Raw genomic sequence first — 21,411 nt, forward strand, 5'->3', positions numbered from 1 at the left:
ACATTCCCTTCTGGTCAGCAAGGTTCCTGTTAAAGAAGCTATTGATAGTCTTATGAGAGTCCCCTTGAATGTCACAATTCATTTTCTCTTGTTGCTTTCAAATTTCTCTTTGTCATTATTTTTTGACAATTTGGTTATAATGTTTCTTGGTATGGGTCTCTCCCATTCATCATTTTTGGTATTCTTTGGATTAGGTTAAAGGAACTCTGTGGCATCATCAAACATAATAACATGTATTATAGGGGGATCCAAAAAGAAGAGAGAGAAGGGGATAGAAAATTTATTTGAGGAAATACTATCTGAAAATTTCCCTCATCTGGAGAAAGAAATAGACACTTGGGCCCAAAAAGGGAGCATCTAACAAGATGAATCCAAGGAGGGTACAACAAAATACATAACAATTAAAATGGTAAAAAGTAATAATGAAAGAATTGTAAAAGCACCAAGAGTTACATACAGGAAAACCTGTAAGACTATCAGCTGATTTTTCATCAGGAACTTTGCAGGCCAGAAGAGAGTGGTATGATATATTCAAAGTGCTGAAAGGGAAAAAAGCCACAAACAAGAACACTCTACCCAGTAAGGTTATCATTCAGAACTAAAAGAGATATGAAACTTCCCAAACAAAAGTTAAATGACTTCATCATCACTAAACGAGCCTTACAAAGAATATTAAGGGTGGGGGATGCCTAGGTGGCTCAGTTGGTTGGGCATCTGCTTTTGGCTCAGGTCCTGATCCCAGGGTCCTGGGATCTGGGAAATAGAGCCCCACAGGAGCCTGCTTCTCACTCTCCTTCTCTCTCTGCCTGCCACTCCCCGTGCTGTGCTCTCTCTCTGTCAAATAAATAAAGAAAATCTTTTAAAAATATATATTAAAGGGAATTCTTTAAGGGGCAAGGAAAGGCCATAACTACTTATTAAAAAAATAAATAAATAAATAAAGGGGAAAATTTCACAGGTAAAAGCAAACGTACAGCAAAGGTAGTATATTAATCATATATAAAGCCAGTATGGAAGTTGAAACACAAAAGTAGTAAAATAAATTATATATACAAAAGCTAGTCAAGAGATACACAAAATAAAAAAATATAAAATATGACATCATATACATGGATAGAGGAGTAAAAATTTAGTGTTTTAGGAATGTGCTTGAACTTAAGCAAGCATCTACTTAATATAGACTGCTGTATAGATAGAATGTTATATATGAATCCAATGTAACCACAAATCAAAAACCTATAATAGATACAGAAAAATTGAAAAAAAAAAGTATAATACAAAAGAAAGTCATCAAACCACAAGGGAAGAGAGCAAAAAAAGAAGAAAGAAACAGAGAAGAACTACAAAAACAAGAAAACAATGAACAAAATGACAATAAGTACATACCTATCAATAATTACTTTAAATGTAAATGGACTAAATGCTCCAATTAAAAGACACAGGGCGACTGAATGGGTAAAAAAGTGAGACCCATCTTTATATTGCCTTTAAGAAACTTACTTCAGACCTAAGGACACAAACAGCCTGAAAGTGAGGGAGGTAAAAAGATATTCCATGCAAATGGAAGCAAAAAAAGGTGGAGTAGCAATACTTATATCACACAATGTAGACTTTAAAAGAAAAACTGTAACAAAAGACAAAGAAGGGCATAACATACTGATAAAGGGATCAATCCAACAACGGGATATAACAATTATACATACCTATGCACCCAACATAGAAGCACTTAAATACCTAAGGAAAATATTAACAGACCTACAGGAAGAAATTGACAGGAATACAAAAATAGTAGGAGACTGATCTGAAGGGGCAACGGTACCCCAATGTTTAAAGCAGCAATGCCCACAATAGCCAAACTGTGGAAAGAGCCAAAATGTCCATGAATAGAGTAATGGATAAAGAAGATGTGGTGTATATGTATGCGTGTGTGTATATATATATACACACACACAATGGAATATTACTCAGCCACCAGAAAGAATGAATACTTACCATTTACATTGACGTGGATGGAACTGGAGGGTATTATGCTGAGTGAAATAAGTCAGTCAGAGAAAGAAAATTATCATATGGTTTGACTCATATATGGAATATAAGAAACAGCACAGAGGATCATAGGGAAGGGAAGGAAAACTGAATGGGAAGTCATCAGAGAGGGAGAAAAACCATGAGAGAGTCTTTTTTTTTTTTTAAGATTTTATTTATTTATTTGAGACAGAATGAGAGAGAGAGAGCACATGAGAGGGGGGAGGGTCAGAGGCAGAAGCAGGCTCCCTGCCAAGCAGGGAGCCCAATGCGGGACTTGATCCCGGGACTCCAGGATCATGACCTGAGCCGAAGGCAGTCGCTTAACCAACTGAGCCACCCAGGCGCCCCGAGAGAGTCTTAACTATAGGAAACAAACTGAGGATTCCTGAGGGGAGGTGGATGGGGGGGATGGGGTAATTTGGTGATGGACATTAAGGAGGGAATGTGATATGATGAGCACAGGGTGTTATGTGCACCTAATGGGTTGTTGAACACTGTATCTGAAACTAATGATGTACTATATGTTGGCTAATTGAATTTAAATTTTAAAAAAAAGAGTAGGAGACTTTAATACCCCCACTTACCGCAATCAGCCAGACAGAAAATCAATAAGGAAATAGTGGTTTTGAATGACACATTAGACCAGAGGGACCTAAAAGATATATACAGAAAATTTCATCCCCAAACAGCAGAATACACATTCTTTTCAAAGGCACATAGAACACTTTCCAGAACAGATCACACATTGGGCCACAAAACAAGTCTCAATAAATTTAAGAAGACCTAAATGATATCTAGCAATAAATGTGTAGATTGCTTTGGGTAGTATAGACATTTTAACAATATTTATTCCTCCAATCCATGAGCATGAAATGTTTTTCCATTTCTTTGTGTCATCTTCAATTGTTTTCATAAATGTTGTATAGATTTCAGAGTACAAGTCTTTTACCTCTTTGGTGAGTATTATTCCTAGGTATCATTGTTTTTGGTGCAAAGCAATCTACACATTTAATGCAATCCCTATCAAAATACTACCAGCATTTTTCACAGAGCTAAAACAAACAATCCTAAAATTTTCATGGAACCACAAAAGACCCAAAATAGCCAAAGCAACCTTAAAAAAGAAAACCAAAGTTGGAGACATCACAATTCTGGACTTCAAGTTATATTACAAAACTATAGTGGTCAAAACAGTATGGAACTGGTGCAAAAATAGACACATAGAGCAAGACACAACAGAATAAAAAAACCAGAAATAACCCACAACTATATGGTCAATTAATCTTTGACAAAGCAGAAAGAAATATCCAATGGGAAAAGAACAGTCTCTTCAACAATGGTATTGGGAAAACTGGACAGCAACATGCAAAAGAATGAAACTGGACCACTTTCTTACACCAAACACAAAAATAAATTCAAAATGGATGAAAGACCTAAATGTGAGACCTGACACCATAAAAATCCTAGAAGAGAGCACAGGCAATGTCCTCTTTGACATTGGCTATAGTAATTTCCTTCTATTTACGTCTCCTGAAGCAAGGGAACAAACACAAAAAGACCTATTGGTATTTCCTTTTTTTTTTTAAGATTTTGTTTATTTGACGGAGAGAGAGCACAAGCAGGGGAGGAGCAGTGGGAGAGGAAGAAGCAGAATCCCCACTGAGCAGGGAGGCTGATGTGGGGCTCATCCTAGGAGCCTGGGATCATGACCTGAGCCAAAGGCAGACACTTAACAAACTGAGCCACCCAGGTGCCCCAGACCTATTGGTATTTCATCAAAATAAAAAGCTACTGCACAGGGAAGGAAACAACAAAACTAAAAGGCAATATACAAAATGGGAGAAGATATTTGGAAATGACATATCTGATAAAGGGTTAGTATCAAAAGTATATAAAGAACTTATAAAACTCAACACCCAAAAAATGAATAATCCAATTTAAAAATGAGCAGAAGAATGAAGAGACATTTTTCCAAAGAAGACATACAGATGGCCAATGGATACATGAAAAGATGCCCAACATCACTCATCATTAGGGAAATAGAAATCAAAACTACAATGAGATATCACCTCATACCTGTCATAATGGCTAAAATCAACAATACAAGAAACATCAGGTGCTGGCAAGGATGCGGAGAAAGGGGAACCCTCCCGCACTGTTGGTGGAAATGCAAACTGGTGCCACCATTCTGGAAAACAGTATGAAGATTCCTCAAGAAGTTAAAACTAGAACTACCCATCAATCCAGCAATTGCACCACTAGATATTTACCCAAAAAATACAAAAATGTTAATTCAAAGGGATATATGCATCCCAATGTTTATTGAAGCATTGTCTACAATAGCCAAATTACGGCAGCAGCCCAAGTGATCAACTGATGAATGGATAAAGAAGAGATGGCATATATATATATGTGTATATATATATATATATATATATATATATATACACACAACAGAATATTACTCCACCATAAAAAATAAAATGAAATCTTGCCATTTGCAATGACATGGATGGAGGTAGAGAGCATTATGCTAAGCAAAATAAGTCAGTCAGAGAAAGACAAACCCCATATGATTTCACTCATATGTGCTATTTAAGAAACAAAACAAATAGGGGCACCTGGGTGGCTCAGCCATTAAGCATCTGCCTTCAGCTCAGGTCATGATCCCAGGATCCTGGGATCGAGCCCCACATCAGGCTCCCTGCTCAGCAGGAGGTCTGCTTCTTCCTCTCCCACTCCCCCTGCTTGTGTTCCTGCTCTCACTATCTCTCTGTCAAATAAATAAATAAAATCTTAAAAAAAAAAAAAGAAAGAAAACAAAGGAAAAAAAGAGAGACAAACAAGAAACAGACTCTTTACTACAGAGAACAAACTGATGGTTACTAAAGGGGAGGTGAATGGGGAGATGGGTTAAATTAGTGATAGGGATAAAAATGCGCACTTGCTGTGATGAGGACCAGGTGTTGTATGGAAGTGTTGACTATACTGTACACCTGAAACTAATACTACACTGTATGTTTGCTAACTGGAATTTAAATAAAACCTTTTAAAAATTTTAGAAAATAAAAAAGAAATCAATTGCAAGAAAAAAAAACTGAAAAAAAAAAAACCCCACAAACATGGAGGTGAAACAACAATAGTAGCTACTAAACAACTTACGGGTCAATGAAAAAATAAAAAAGGAAATAAAAAAATACATGGAGACAAATGAAAATTAGAACCCAATGACCCAAAATCTTTGGGACAAAACAAAGGCAGTTCTAAGAGGGAATTTTAGTGATACAGGCTTACATCAAGAAACAAGAAAAATCTCAAGTAAACATCCTAGCCTTATATCTATGAGAACTAAAAGAAGAAGAACAAAGCCCAAATAGAGCAGAAGACAGGAAGTAATAAAGATTAGAAAGGAAGTAAGTGAACTATAGACTACAAAATAATAGAAAGGGTCAATGAAACCAAGAGCTGTGTCTTTGAAAAATGAGTAAACCTTTAGTCAAATTCAACAAGAAAAGGCAGGAATCAAATAAAATCAGAAATGAAAGAGGAGAAATAACAACTGATATTACAGAACTACAAAGAATTATAAGAGAATATTATGCAAAATTATATGCCAACATATTGGACAACCTGGAAGAAATGAATAAATTCCTAGAAACACAATCTGCTAGAACAAAATCAAGAAAATAGAAAACTTGAACAGACCAATTAATAGTAATGAAGAATCAATCAAAAGACTCCCAACAAACAAAAGTCCAAGACTAGATGGCTTCACAAGTGAACTTCCCCAAACATTTAAAGAAGAATTAATACCAATTCTACTCAAACTATTCCAAAAAATAGGAGAGGAAGAAAAAGTTCCGTATTCATTCTATGAGGCCAGCATTTCACCTTGGCACCAAAACCAAAGATACTACAAAAAAAGAAAACTACAAAAAAAAAAAAAAAAGCTACAAAAAACAAAAGATACTACAAAAAAAAATCTCTGATAAACACAGATGCAAAAATCCTCAACAAAATATTATAAATGGAATTCAACAGCACATTAAAAAGATCATTTACCAGGACCACATGAAATTGATTCCAGGGATGCAAGAGTGGTTCAATATTCACAAATCAATGTGATACATCACATTAACAAGAAGAAGGATAAAAACCATGTGATCATTTCAACAGATACAAAAAAAGCATTCGGCAAAGTACAACATCCATTCATGATAAAAACTCTCAACAAAGTGGATTCAGAGGAAACATACCTCAACATAATAAAGACCATATATGAAAAGCCCAAAGTTAGTATCAGACTCAATGGGAAAAAACTGAAAACTTCCTCTAAAATCAGGAACAAGACAAGAATGGCCACTCTCACCACTTGTATTCAGTGCAAGATGGGAAGTCCTAGCCATAGCAATCAGATAAGAAAAAAAATAATATAAGGTATCCAAATTGATAAGGAAGAAGTAAAACTATCACTATTTCAGATAACATGATAGCATGTTATCTGAAAAAAACTATTAGAACTAATAAATGAATTCAGTAAAGTTGCAGGATACAAAATTAATATACAGAAATCTATTGCATTTCTATACACTAACAACAAAGTAGCAGAAAGAGAAATTAAGAAAACAATCCCATATAAAAATGCAACAAAAAGAATAAAATACCTAAGACTAAACTTAACCAAGGAGGTAAAAAACCTATACTCTGAAAACTATAAGACAACTTATGAAAAAAAGTGAAGATGAGGGGTGCCTGGGTGGCTCAGTCGGCTCAGTGCCTGCCTTCAGCTCAGGTCATGATCCCAGGGTCCTGGGATTGAGTCCTGCATCAGTCTCTGTGCTCAGCAGGGAGCCTGCTTCTCCCTCCCCCTCTTCCTCTGCCTGGTGCTCCCCCAGCTTGTGCTCTCTCTCTCTCTGTCAAATAAATAAATAAAATCTTTAAAAAAAAAAAAAGTGAAGATGACACAAACAAATGAAAAGATATTCCATGTTCATGGATTGGAAGAATTAATATTATTAAAGTGTCCAAAGCAATCTACAGATTCAATGCAATCCCTATCAAAATACCAATAGCATCTTTCACAGAACTAGAACAAATAATACTAAAATTTGTAGGGAACCACAAAAGACCTCAAATAACCAAAACAATCTTGAGAAAGAACAAAGTTGGAAGTATCACAATCCCAGATTTCAAAATATACTACAAAGCTACACTAATCAAAACAGAATGGTATTGGCAAAAATAGACACATAGATCAATAGAATGATATAAAGAGCCTAGAATAAATCCACACCTATATGGTCAATTGACCTGTGACAAAGGAGGCAAGAATATAATATGGGGAAAAGACAATCTCTTCAATAAATGGTGATGGGAAAACTGGACAGCTACATATAAAAGAATGACACTGGACCACTTTCTTACACCACACACAAACTCAAAATGGATTAAAGACCTAAATGGGGGATGTAAAACTATAAAACTCCTAAAGAAAACAGAAGCAGTAGTTGACATTGGCCTTACCAACATATTTATGGATATGTCTCCTCAGGCAAGGGAAACAAAAGCAAAAGTCAACTCTTAGGACTACACCAAAATTAAATGCTTTTCCACCAGGGAAATGCAAATCAAAACTACAATGAGTTATCACCTCACACCAGCCACAATGGCTAGTATCACAAAGACAAGAAATAAGTGTTTTCAAGAATATGGAGAAAAAGGACCCCTCTATGCACTGTTGGTAGAAAAATAAATTGGTGCAACCATTGTTAAAAACAGTATGGAGTTTCCTCAAAAAATTAAAAATATAACTACCATACAGTCCATTAATTTCCCTACTGGTTATTTTCTCCCAAAAAAACCCAAAAATACTAATTCAAAAAGAAATATGCATGCCTATGTTTATTGCAGCATTATTCACAGTATTTAAACTATGGAGGCAACCAAATGTCCATTGATAAATGAATGGATAAAGAAGAAATGGTATATATCGACAATGAAATATTATACAGCCATAAAAAGGATGAAATTTTTGCCATTTGCAACAACATGGATGGACTTAGAGGGTACTATGCTGAATGAAATAAGTCAAATAGGGAAGACAAATACCATATGATTTCATTTATATGTGGGATCTACAAAACAAAACAAACAAGCAAAAAAAAAAAAAAAACCACACACACACACACACAAAAAAAACCAGAACCCATATTTTAAATACAGAGAACAAACTGGTTGTTGCCAGAGGTGAGATGGGTGAGGGGATGAGCAAAATAGATGAAGGGGATGAAGGGGTACAAACTTCTATTTATAAAAAAAATAAGTCATAGCGATAAAAAGTACAGCATAGGGAATACAGTCAATAATACTGTATTATATTGTATTACAGCATACATTATATGCTGACAGATGGTGACTACATTTATCATGGTGAACACTGATACATATGCTGTATACCTGAAATTAATAATATATTGTATGTCAATTATACTTCAACAATTAAAATAAAAACAAAAACTGTTCCTCAAGGAGAATCTGGGAAATGGGGGTTCCATCTCATTTATAAGGTGCTGTGTTAGAGGTGGAGTTTATGGTGAAAGTGTATTACTCCCAGCTTTTCCTACCAATTTTGATGTAGGTATTTTCTCAGTTTGCTCAATGCACAATAATCTCTCAACTAATTGCTGGATTTCTCTCAAAGGTAATTGATCCATGCGTGGTTGTTTATTCAGTGTGTTTGTGGGCAGAGGGAAAGTCAGAGTCTTCTATTCTGCCATCTTGCTGAGAATAGAGCTCTCCTCCTTTTCTTTTAAAAATATTCTTTTTGGTTTTGGTGTTCTTCAGCTTCACTACAATATGTATAAATGTGGTTTTCATTTTCTATCTTGCTTGAGAATTATTGGGGTTCTTACCTATGAAGGTCAATATCTTCCATCGATGCTAGGAAATTCTTAGTATCTTTTTTATATTTTTCTCTTTTCTGGATCTTACATTAGAATATTTTAAAACTTGTCACACATCTTCCATGTATCTTAACTGTTTTAAAAAATATTATTTTTTCTGTCTCTGTGGTGCATTATAAAGAACTTCTTCAAATCTCTCTCTCAGATCATTAATTCTCTATCTAATCTCCCATCTTGCCTAACCATTGAATTTTTCACGATTATGGTTTTCATTTTAGATAGTTCTGCCTAGTCAATTTTGACAGCTTTTTCTTCCTTCACCATACTCCTCATACTTTAGTAAATAAGTAAGTGAATAATGTATATTAAGCATATTTATATTCAGTATCATAATTTCAATATCTGCAGTGTTTGAAGTTCTGATTCTGCAGTTTTTTTTCTGCAAAGTTTCATTCAGGTACCTGGCTTATTTGTGTGTCTGGTGACAGTTTATTTTCCTTAGACCTGTACGGGAATTTTTTGTGCACTAGGTAAAAAGTGCACAGAGAACTTGAGTTTACTTCTGGCAAGTTCTTAGAGTTATTGCCAAGACAGAACAACTTTATATTTTCAGCTTGGGTTTTAGAGGCTATTCAGATAATATGAATTCTGACCCAAAGTCCAGATAAGGATAAACTTATGGGTAAAAAGTCTCTAAGATAGTGATGCCTGGGTGGCCCAACTCTTCATTTTGGCTCAGGTCATGATCTCATCAGGGTTGGAGATTGAGCCCCCCTTCAGGTCCCACACTCAGCAGGAAGTCTGTTCACTCCCTCTCCCTCTCCTCCCTCTGCCCTTCCCCTCACCCCACTCTTGCTTGTATGTGTGTGTGCGTTCCTGCGCACTCTCTCTAAAATAAATAAATAAATGTTTAAAAAAAAAAAAAAAAAACACCTCCAAGGTATTTTGTGCTCTTTTTTCTGAGCTGTCCAGAGCCGAAGTTAAGCCAGCCAAGTTTTCCTATCTCCTGCTATAGGGACTAGTGTTTTTCTTGTTCATCCAATAAGGTGGTCAAATTGAAGGATTCTCAGCTTCATGCAAAGAGTCTCATGTGACCTTCCATGTGGCAGGATATAAGCTTTGTCTTTTGTCCTCAGTTCATGGTCTTTCAAAAATCCAAGCTACAAACCATAATGGAAAAGAAATTCTCACATCTGCCAGCACAATGCTGTTGCTCACTTGCCTGTCTGGATGTCTGTTCTTTGTATCTGGCTGACCTCAATGAATTTCCCTAATTTACCTATCAGGTTACCCATGTATTTTAAAATATTTTATATATCACTTTTAGTTCTTCTGGTTCACTATATTTCTAGAAACCAAAACTTTAAAAAAAAAAAAATCCTATTACCGTGCTTTTAGACATCAGTGATGCCCATTTTTCTTCAGCTACTAAATGCTAACCTGATTGACAGAGGTCCTGTTTTCTCCTTCAGGTAAAAACATTCCTCAAAATTATTACTCTAAGTAAAGGCAGCATATCTTGGCAGTTGCAGGGAACCTAAACTAAGGCTAGATATTAGGCTAAATAGCTACTAAGAATAGAGAATTTTTCTCTTATCACAGAAAAAAATCTAAGAAGCCTATCACTTAGATATGTTTCTGGTAGCTACCTCACTAAATTCATGTCCCAGTTAAAAGTTAAGTAGAGCAACATACCCCAAGTACATACAACTACCAGTTGGCGAAAGGAGAGAAAAAAAAAGGAGTAAGGGGAAAATGCTCTTCAATCCAAATCACAAAATGACATACAGCATTGCTACCTACATTTTCCCTTTCTTCCCTCCTTCCTTCAATTCAATGATAATCACCTTGCACTTAGTATGTACAGGGCATTGTTCTAGGTGTTGGGAATACAATAGGGAATAAAGTAATGAATGATGATACATAAATGAATATCTAAAAATAAGAAAATATGATAGTTCTTTGAAGATGAAAAAATACTAAAAAATTCCTTTGTTATTATCATCTTTATCACATGAGGATCTGGATAATTCTTACAGACCATGATTACAAAAGCTCACTGCACAAGAGAAAATATGTCTTAATGGACTTGGAGTTTCAAAGCAATTTTCACTGGCAAAGTTTCTTGCTTAAAGGTATTTTCAAAATTCTGTTAATCTATAATTTGACACTTCTCAACTCTCATTCAGTCACAAATGCAAAAGAAACACCCTATAATTCACCTTAGGCTCTCCAATAAATCAATCAATTTAGCTTTTATAGTGTTATAATTCAAGTTCTATTTTCTCCTTTACCAATAAATCTCAGATTCCATACCCACAACCAGCCGTGGACCAGAATGAAAGATTTAACAAAGCTTCGGCATGGTAGTTGTTGAATAAGCACTCTGATACATTTCCGCACTATAAACATTTAATGAGACTTACTCCGAACAGAGTATTTACTACATCAGTTTATTTCATAGTATTATATTTGTAGAAGCAAGACAGAGCAAAGGTTATTTTGGATCTTTTACCAGTACAGCTTCCTATAAATAAAGAAAAATGCAACCATTTAATTTACAAAACCATTTTAAAAAGCTAAATGCTCAATAAATTCTGCTTTATCTAGTTCAGACAGCCTCAGCAGCTATTTGTAACTCAGATATTTTATATATATATATATAATTCAGGCATTTTGTAGTGGTGTGAGCATCCTTAGCTTTAACAGAGAACTGATTTCAAAGGTTAAGACGGCATTAAGATTTCTGGGAAATATCTTTGCAACTCCCTCCTGCCTTGTTCAGAAGTGAGTTAGCCACTTATCTTGAGAAAGGGGAGACTCCATCACTATGCCTATTCCCACTCCCATCAATGCTATGCACACACACACACACACACTCTCTCTCTCTCTCTCTCTCTCTTTCTCTAACCACTGCCTTATCTTGCCTGTAGCAGCCACTTTCAACTAAAGTCAGAAAGGAGAAGTCCCCAAAAAAGGAACAATTTGGAAATCATCTGTCTTCTTCTATATTCCTAAGAACATAGAATGAGTGTCTGGGATAAACTGGACATCTTATCCCCTGACACAATTCTGTTTAGTGCTATGAAAAATGCTATCTACAATCCTGTCTGTCCACTTTAACAAATTTCACCTCACCATATTAGCCACTCTCCAAATATAGACTAGTTCTACTTAAATGACCCAGATACTTGGTTACATTTATAATTTCTCTGATGGTTCATACAGACTAATAATCTTAGCATAAATTAAGCACATTAAGTTGTATCTGTGAGAACTCAGTATAGCACAGAACTTAGAAATACCTTCTAGAACCAGACTAGATCACTTCCTGGAAACTACCACTCACTGGCCTTCCGATTTGAGCAAGTTATATAACTTATCTAAGTCTCAGTTTTATTTTGTTTTATTCTGTACATTTATGTTGTACATATATACAAATACGTTTATGTTAACGTTTAGCTATCAAGAAATAATACGGGGCGCCCGGGTGGCTCAGTCGTTAAGTGTCTGCCTTCAGCTCAGGTCATGATCCCAGGGTCCTGGGATCGAGCCCCACATCGGGCTCCCTGCTTGGCAGGAGGCCTGCTTCTCCCTCTCCCACTCCCCCTGCTTGTGTTCCCTCTCTCGCTGTGTCTCTCTCTATCAAATAAATAAATAAAATCTTGAAAAAAAAAAAAAGAAATAATACATACCAATGTATGGGGAGACCTAATATTCCACTAGTATCACTGGTATAAAATTACTAAGAAACACAATCTTGCCCACAAGGAGTTTTCAGTCTTACTATGGGTACCGTTCAAGAGTCACCACTAATCATCTAACTTATTTAGTTTCTAGAACTTTCACATAGATGCTAATAATTAGGAACTTAATAAATTTTTGCATGGGTGCCAATAATAAGGAATTTAATGTTAGATAAGAAGTAAAGACATCTGTTTAAAGACATGTAACTAAAGGAAAACCATAAAGGTTACTCTAAATGTAAATGAATTAGATTTTCATAAGTTTATCATGAAAGTAATAATGTTACGAACAATACAGGAATTACATGTGTTATTTTTTAAGTTACTAGTAATACTTTAGTAATTTTAATTGCATTGATTTCATTAGGGAAGACTTTGCCTCCAAATAGTCATTTCCACTAATGATAAGGAGAGCTAAAATTTACTGAGCACTTATTATGTGCCAGTCACTGTTCTAAGCATTTTACCTGTATTATTAGTTCACTGATTCTGACAACACTATGATGTAGGCCCTATTATTCTTCCCATTTTAGAGGTGAGAAAACTGAGAATTAAATAACTTTCCTGGGGCACCTGGGTGGCTCAGTCATTGAGCGTCTGCCTTCAGCTCAGGTCATGATCCCAAGGTCCTGGGATCGAGCCCCACATCGGGCTCCCTGCTCCACAGGAAGCCTGCTTCTCCCTCTCCCACTCCCCCCTGCTTGTATTCCCTCTCTCGTTGTCTCTCTCTCTGTCAGATAAATAAATAAAATCTTTAAAAATAAATAAACAAATAAAAAAATAAATAACTTTCCTAAAAAGTGCCACAGCTGAGATAGGAACCTTGGCATAAAGAGATCTAAAACCCTTATCTTTAAGCACTACACTATGTTGTCTCCCATTAAACAACTACATGTCTGACTTGTATAGCTAATTATCTTTGACATCAAACTTGAATGTCTGAGAAATATCTCTAACTCAACATGTTGAAAATTGAATTTCTGATCTTCCTCTCAAAACTGGCTTCACCCACAGTGTTCCCTATCATGGTTGATGAAAACTCTATCCATCCAGTTGCTAAAGAAGAAAAAAAACCAAAAAACAAAAACACAAAACCTTGTCATTATCTCTGGTAGACACAGAGATGTACTATCCATATTTCCTTTCCAAGTAGGACTTACTGCTCAGCTGTGGGGAGTGAGGCCAGCAGATGGCCTCCAGCGGTCATTTCCTACAGGGTCTGCCTCAGTTGCAAGGGACTGCTCCCTCTTCCCTGTGCCTGGATGTCATACTTAGCCTTCCCAGGGCAGGGTGACCTGCATCCAGTGACTGACAGAGGCAAAAAAAAAGCCTGGCTATTTCTGACTGACAAAGTACACTAGAGGGCACTCCTCCTTCTAGAGCTCCCTGCTGACTGGTCTAGGTTTTGTGGGTCTGGCTCACAGGTAGACTTCTTCAGCTCAATCATGCTCCCTCCCTCTTCCCTTCACACATATTAATTTCTAACAACGCTTTATATCCCAAACTGTTCAGTGTGTGCTTTTGGATGACCCAGCCTGCAAGATCAGCCATGACTCCTCCCTTTCTCTCAAATCCCACATCCGTTCTGTCAAATCCAGTTGGCTTCACCTCCAAAATTTAGCCTTTATATTCACTGATGCCACCCTGGTCCAAACTAAAGTGTGAGGTTGAATGAGATGATGCACATAAAATATAAGGATGGGACCTATATTACTGTAATAGCTTTCTGCCTGGTTTTTCAGCGTCTCCCTTTGTTCCCCTTCAGTCTATACTCTACAGGCAGCCAATATTGTCCTTTTAAGACTCAAGTGTGATAACTCTGCTTAAAACCTAAGAATGGGTCCCATTTAAATTGAAGTAAAAGCCAGAGCCCCTAAAAGCCCACAGAATCCTCCATAACCTGGCCCCTTTGGGTCTCCTCAGTTCAGCTCTGACTCATCCCCTTACTCTCCCCACTTAGGCATCCTGGCTTCTGTGCTATCCCTTAAACAACAGGACATGCTTTCAAACCTTCATTCTAGATCTCCATCTGCCCAATTATCTAATCTCTTTCAAGCGTCCAAGTCATCTTGCTTTCTCAATGTAACATTCTATACAATTTACTTATCTACAATGTTCATTGTTTTTGTTTTTTGCCTATATTCCTCTGTTAGAACATAAGCTTCATGGGGGCAGGGCTCAATTTTATCCCAAGCACAAAAAACAGAGCCAATGATAAGTATTTGTGAAGAGGAAAATTACCCAGAGCAGGCCCAGGGAGAGCAGGCCCCAGTAGATAGAAAGAGCTAGAGATAACCAGAAGTCCCACTGGGAGGAAGAGATAACCAGCCGTTTCTGCTTCTGTAAACAGGCTTCCCGACACAGGGTCCCGGCACTACTGTTCCCGCCTAAAGCAGCCCCCATTCCCCCGGTTTAAACCTACCTACCAGCAGCCAGCATGGCCCTTAGAACCTGACCCCCTGCACCCCATATAAAAACCCTGGAACCCCGCTGCCCAGGGCCCAAAATTTGAGCAGGAGCTCATCTGGGTCCACCGGCATAAAATAAACCTGAGTTCTCCTACTTCTCTGAGTGTCACTTGGTTTCTTGCCGGTCTCATTATTTTCCACATTTCTGGAGGCCCCAGCGAGATTCAAACCGTTCTGGCCCCTTGAGCCACCAACTGGTGGCTCAGACTGCACTGGAGCAGGAAGGAACTTGGAACCCACTGAGTGGAGCACCACCTGACAGTATTCTGGGTCCTCCTTCACCCCAGAGTTCCAACCCTCCAGGCAGTCTTGCCCTAGCTGGACTCCAAGGAGAAGTGGACCAACTTGCCTGGCAGTTCGTCCAGACTCAGTAAGCCTCCAGGGATGACAATTCTTAGTCAGGTCCTCCTCCTCTGAGTGGAAGGGGAGTTTGATCACCTCCCAGGAATTTCAGAAAGGAATTCCACAGGTCAGGGACCTCATCTGGGTCCGCCCGTGTAAAATAAACCTGAGTTCTCCCAGTTCTCCTACTTCTCCAAGTGTCACTTGGTTTCTCACTGGTCTGATTATTTTCCACAACATTTGTGGAATGGATAAATCCTACATTTCATAAATTGATCGATGTAAGCTAAAATCATCATTTCAATCTAATCAACAATCCCACTTTAAATTCACTGACTTCCTCAGAAGAAATGTAAAGGAGCCAGAAGTCTACTGATAGAATATTTTCCCGCTAATCAATTCATTGGAAGGCACAAGGCAATGATGGAGACTCATTAAGTAACTGAATTTTTATTTACTCATACTCTAAACTCTGATCTGAAAAATCTGAAAACCCACGTCTGTTTATTTTCCTATTGAGACACAGGAAATCACATTTTACCTTTCTCTCTACTTACCTCAAGCTCATCAAGGGCACTTCCCAGTGTTGCTGCCTTAGATTCTGGTGGGGCAAGCATATTCTGTTTGCCTTGTGAAGCATTTGAAATTACATTGAGGGCATTGTGAATTTCTTCACAAACTGTGTCCTTGCTGGCTTTGAGGGAAGCAACATCAGAATGTTCCAAACAAGCTGAGCAAATTGAATGCAAGAGGGGGGAGTTCTCCTTCAGTGAGGCCCGGGCCCCTGCGATTTCATCCCTCTGATTTGGAGATTTTAAGTCCTAAAGAAACACATAAGAAAAGAGCTTTCTTACTATGAGTTATAAAAGAAAGATTTATACAAAAAAGCTCCATTTTTCTGTCAATATAAATGAAAAGATAATAGATGCTAAGAAGTTAAAATCAAGGGCATCAATTATTTCTACACTCCTTCTGATTCTGTTAAAAAGTTCTACAATAGGAAAGCTGAGCCAATTAGCAAAAAAAAGGTCACAAAGGTGCAGATGTGTAATAACTAAGGAGATCTTACATTTGTCCATCATATCTTGCTTATAAGTCAGAAAAATACTCTGACGTTCACATTATTAAGTACATTATAATAGAGCCTGAATTACAAGGATGTTGATTACCTATTTCCATAGATGCTTATGATTGCATTTAACCTTTTCATTAAAACTAAACCTATTCAGTTAAGAATATTAAATTGAACCTCCTACCATTCAGCTATTTTCCAATCTCTTTGAGAAATACTTACTAATAATTTAATACTGGATCTTTCTTTCTTTGACATTTATTCAAAAAACAGTTATTGAGCACTTAGCATATGCTAGCCCTGTGCTAGACGCCAAGTGTACAGATGTGAACAATCCTACAAGGATCCTGTTCTCCTGAAGCTTATGTTCTTGTTTGAGGGGGTGGGGGACTATCAACAAACAATAAACTAGGTAAACAAATACACAAGACAATTTCAGGCAATGATAAATGCTGTGAAGAAAACACAAAAGTGAAATGTCATAGAGATTGCTTTAGCTTGGATGGTCAGAAAAGATATTTCTGAATATGACATTTGCAGTAAATATAAATGAAAAGCATTCCAAACAGTGGGAAGACAGGGAAGATAAAGTCTGATATAAGTGATAACTGATCAAAACTAGCTCAAAATACCATGGAAAAACCTGGCAAACACTACATTAACCAAGTGATAAAAGTTAACATCATCAGTGATGTCACGTGGGTATCATGTAGCTCTTGACACATTGTGACAAGAATAGCACTTCACCTCTCTGCTATTCTCTCCAGAAGTCCACAACCCCAATCTAATCATGAGAAAAACAACAAGCAAAACCAGATTGGGAAATATCCTACATGATACCTGGACAATATCCGTCAAGACTGTTAAGGTCATGAAAAAGAAGGAAACTGATAAACTGTCACAGACCAAAGGAGATAGGGGAGACATGACAACTAAATGCAATGTGGTACCCTGGATTGGATCCTGGAACAGAAAGAAGGCATTCATAGAAAAATTGGTGAAGTCCAAATAAAACCAGTTAAGTTTAGTTAATAGTAATTCATCAATGCTTGTTTGTTCATTAAGTGGTAAATGTTAAGATATTAACAACAGAGGAAACCAGAAGAAAGGTAGATGAGAATTCTCTGTACTATCTTTACAACTTTTCTGGAGATCTAAAATTATTAATATAAATTAAAAGTTTATCTTAAAGAAAACTAATTCAAGAGAGCTGAACAATAGCTTCGCTATTCCACATACAATATCTTATATAATCTTTATAAAACCTCATGAAAGATATTATCCCCCCTCCATTTTAAAGGTAAGAAAACTGAGGTTTAGAAAGACTAAGTTCCCGAGCCAAGTTACAGAGCTAGAAGGGAACCCAAGTCAGTACAACTGCTAACCCATTATGTTAACAACTATGTTATAGTCTTTCCTACACAGGAAGGATTTCCTTTATTTGCTACTATACAGGGACAAGGACTTGTACTTATACAATGACATAGCTTATAAAGTGCTTCTAGATAGTATCTTATTGATCATCACAACACCCTCTGAGGCAATAAGGCTGGTGTTATTAGCCCCATTTTAACTAAATAGGTATTTAGTGTAAGGAGATTAAGAAACTGGCAAAATAACTGAGATCTAAACCTAAGTCTTCTGATTGCAAATCCCATGCATTTTTCATAAGACTCTGCTACCTCCGGATAATGTTGCCTGAGGTTAATAAATGGCTGTGCTACTATATTTTTAGTTCCTTCCTTTCTGAAAATAAAGGCTGTCTGTGACTTCATGCAGGCTTTAGGGGAGATTAACTTCTTTACAAGATGTAGGGAGGACGGTTAGAAGTAGCTGTCAACCCACTATTTGTACTCACTAATTACCCAAGACATGACACTTTGTAGTTTTCTTGGCTTGCTATGATTTCCCCCTTATATTTCTGGTCTAGGTTCTAGTTCCAGCTCTGTCATTAGCACTGTGATCAGGGTAAGCCTTCTACTCTTTCAGTGAATGTTTTTCCATCTGTAAAAATGGAGTAATGATACTTCTCTCAATGCTCTCATGAGATTGAGTAAGTACTATATCAGAAATGGAATGTACTTGAAAAACAGTAGAGAACTATGGAAAGAGTACAGAATTATTCTTCCTAAAATATTCATAAAATAGTCTTCCTAAAATTTATCAAACTTGGTGTACTGTTTTTGTCCTGTGATGCTCTTAGTGATTTTCATATTTCCCACAATTTTATAGCACTACCTATATTTATCTCAGTGTGATCTGGAGGAAAAATAATCGAATGTTTAGATAGGATGCACACTTCTCAAAGGTATAATGATAAAAAGTATAAATATTCAGAAGGAGCTAAAGAAAATTCTCTGCATAATAGAGTATAATCAAAACTAATTACATAATACCCTCTGAAGTGACCTGTGCATTATACTGCTCAATTTAGAATGGCAAGGTCAATGTTTAGGTAGTTCCTGAAAGGTAAAATTTTGTGAACATACATTACTACAAAGAAAGATAAGGTTTAAAGTATTAATTCTTTTACTCTGATGATGGCTATGTATATCTCACTGTTAATTGTGGTAACTTTAATGCTGTAGGAACTTTGGAATTTAAAAAAAAATTCTAGGGGCTCCTGGATAGCTCAATCAGTTAAGCGTCTGCTTTCGGCTCAGGTCATGATCACAGAGTCCTCATGCTCTCTCTCGCTTGCTCTGGTTCACTCTCTCTCTCAAATAAATAAATAAAATCTTTTTAAAAAAATTCTAATATATTTTGGATTTTGAGCCTATGCTTTTTATCTCTGCCCAAGGCAATTACCAAAACCTTAATGCCACTGATACCCCAAAAAGCAAGCTGATAAATCTGTGAGAAAGGACAGAGTCAGTGAATATAACAAAAATAACATATTATGGCAGCAGGTGGGGGAAAGAGAGGCACGTTACTAGTTTAAGTAAAGGAAATTGAGAAGGCAAGACCATTTCTCCTGAAGGACATCCCAAAGGATAAATTTAATGTAGGAAATAGGCACACAGATAAAAGGGGAACTAATGAATGCCATCCTTTGAAACCAAAGGTTGTGGTGGTGACTGTGGTTATTTTATTTTGTTTTAACTGATGATATCATGGGTTCAAATCAACTAGGCTGTTGATTTATCCTAAAATTTTAAATCAGGTCAAAATAGGAATTAAATGATAGGGTCAGTTAGGGATTTCTCTGGACAGAGAAGTCTAAAAACTTCAACTCCTTGGAAATTGATACTTTTTTAATATCTTTTTTTAAATTGCTCCAGAAGAAAAAACTCACATGAGATTTCCAAGTTTAGGAGACATTAAATGCTTCCAGCTGATGCAGAAACACACAGATGGGATTAAAAAAGACCTTACAAGTCTGTGCAAGTGGGTAGAGAAGCAACATATGAGTTTTAACCCTGGCAAGAGAACAAAATATATTTAGGGATTTTAAAGATCACAAAGTATAAAAATGGAGGGCTCTAAGCTATCAGTTAATTAATTCAACCATTCATTCAATAAATATTGTTGAGCCCCTCTATAGATAAGGCAGTGTACTAATGTTAAGAATGCAAAGATAAAAGGGCACCTGGGTGGCTCAGTCCGTTAAGCGTCTGACTTGGTTTCAGCCCAGGTTGTGACCTCAGGGTCATGAGATAGAGCCCTGTTGTCAGCTCCACACAGCCAGGACCCTGCTTGAGATTCTCTCTGTGCCCCTCCCCCTGTTCATGCACACTCTCTCTCTCTCTCTAAAATAAATAAATAAATCTTTAAAAAAAAAAAAGAATGCAAAGATAAAGAATTTATAGATCAGAAGGGGAGACAAATTTATTTGGGAGCTAAAATAGAGTTATTCATAGCATAGAGGAAAGTCCCTCAGCTTGAGGGGATCGAAGAAAATTTATCAGAGGTAACTTGTAAACAGTAAGTAGAAGTTATCAATGTGTAGAACAGAACAACGGGTAAAGAAAACAGCATGTACAAAGGCCTGAGGCATTAAAGAGCAAGGAGCATGCAGGCGACTGTAGGTGTCATGACAAGTACAGGAAACCTGAGCAGGAATGGTGGTGAATCCAGCTAGAAAGGTAAGCGGGAGATTCCTCCCATGCCACGCTAAAGAACTGCAAGAGCAACAAGCTCAGATGTGTATTTTCAAAGATCACTCCAGCAGTGAACTTTCAGTTGATTAGAGAGAATGGAACTGCATTCAGGAGAGTAGGCAATAATCCAGGCAAGAGACAGTAAGTGCCTGAACACTGAACACTATTGCTAGGTAGTAGCAGGATGGATCCAAGAAAATTCAGAAGGTAAAAATGGTAAGACTTTGTAATATTTAGATGGGGGAGGGGAGAGGAGGTATTTAAAAGCGTCTAGAAAACTTTTTCAGCACAATGTGTACATATTATGATGCATTCACCGAGATGGGGAATACAGAATGAATAATTTGTTTGGAAAATAAAGATGAAATACATTTTGTCATCTGCTAAATGTGAGATGCCAGCATAATATCCAAATGAAAATATACATGAACCTAGAATTCGAGAGTCTAGGCTAGAAATAGAGATCTATGAGTCACCAGCTCATAATTGGGAGGTAAAATCATGGATGCAAATGTTACAGGGTCTTCACCCAGGATGAATGTTATAATATGGAGAAGCTGGGAGTAATCATAAATTGTTTCTTGAGGAAGTAAACCTGATAATTGTATGTGTTAGTCCAGAAGGCCAAATATATATTGTAAATCACCAAGAAAGATATCAGAAAATACTGAACTCTCAAAAAAGAAAGAAAGAGAGAGAGAGAGAGAGAAAGAAAGAAAGAAAGAAAGAAAGAAAGAAAGAAAGAAAGAAAGA

At 36.8% G+C, this 21,411-nt stretch overlaps 1 protein-coding gene across 1 annotated transcript in view; it reads right to left on the minus strand.

The window, feature by feature from the left end:
* Positions 1 to 21,411, minus strand: part of LOC118018595 (catenin alpha-3-like) — a 1,827,095-nt gene that overhangs the window by 1,319,509 nt on the left and 486,175 nt on the right. The window contains exon 7 of the mRNA XM_035017231.1: positions 16,044 to 16,307. Within this exon, the coding sequence (XP_034873122.1) occupies positions 16,044 to 16,307 (264 nt within the window). The remainder of the gene's footprint in view (positions 1 to 16,043; positions 16,308 to 21,411) is intronic.

Source organism: Mirounga leonina, unplaced genomic scaffold (genome assembly GCF_011800145.1).
Source record: "Mirounga leonina isolate KUSES-001 unplaced genomic scaffold, KU_Mleo_1.0 Mir_107, whole genome shotgun sequence".
Classification (NCBI taxonomy): Eukaryota; Metazoa; Chordata; class Mammalia; order Carnivora; family Phocidae; genus Mirounga; species Mirounga leonina.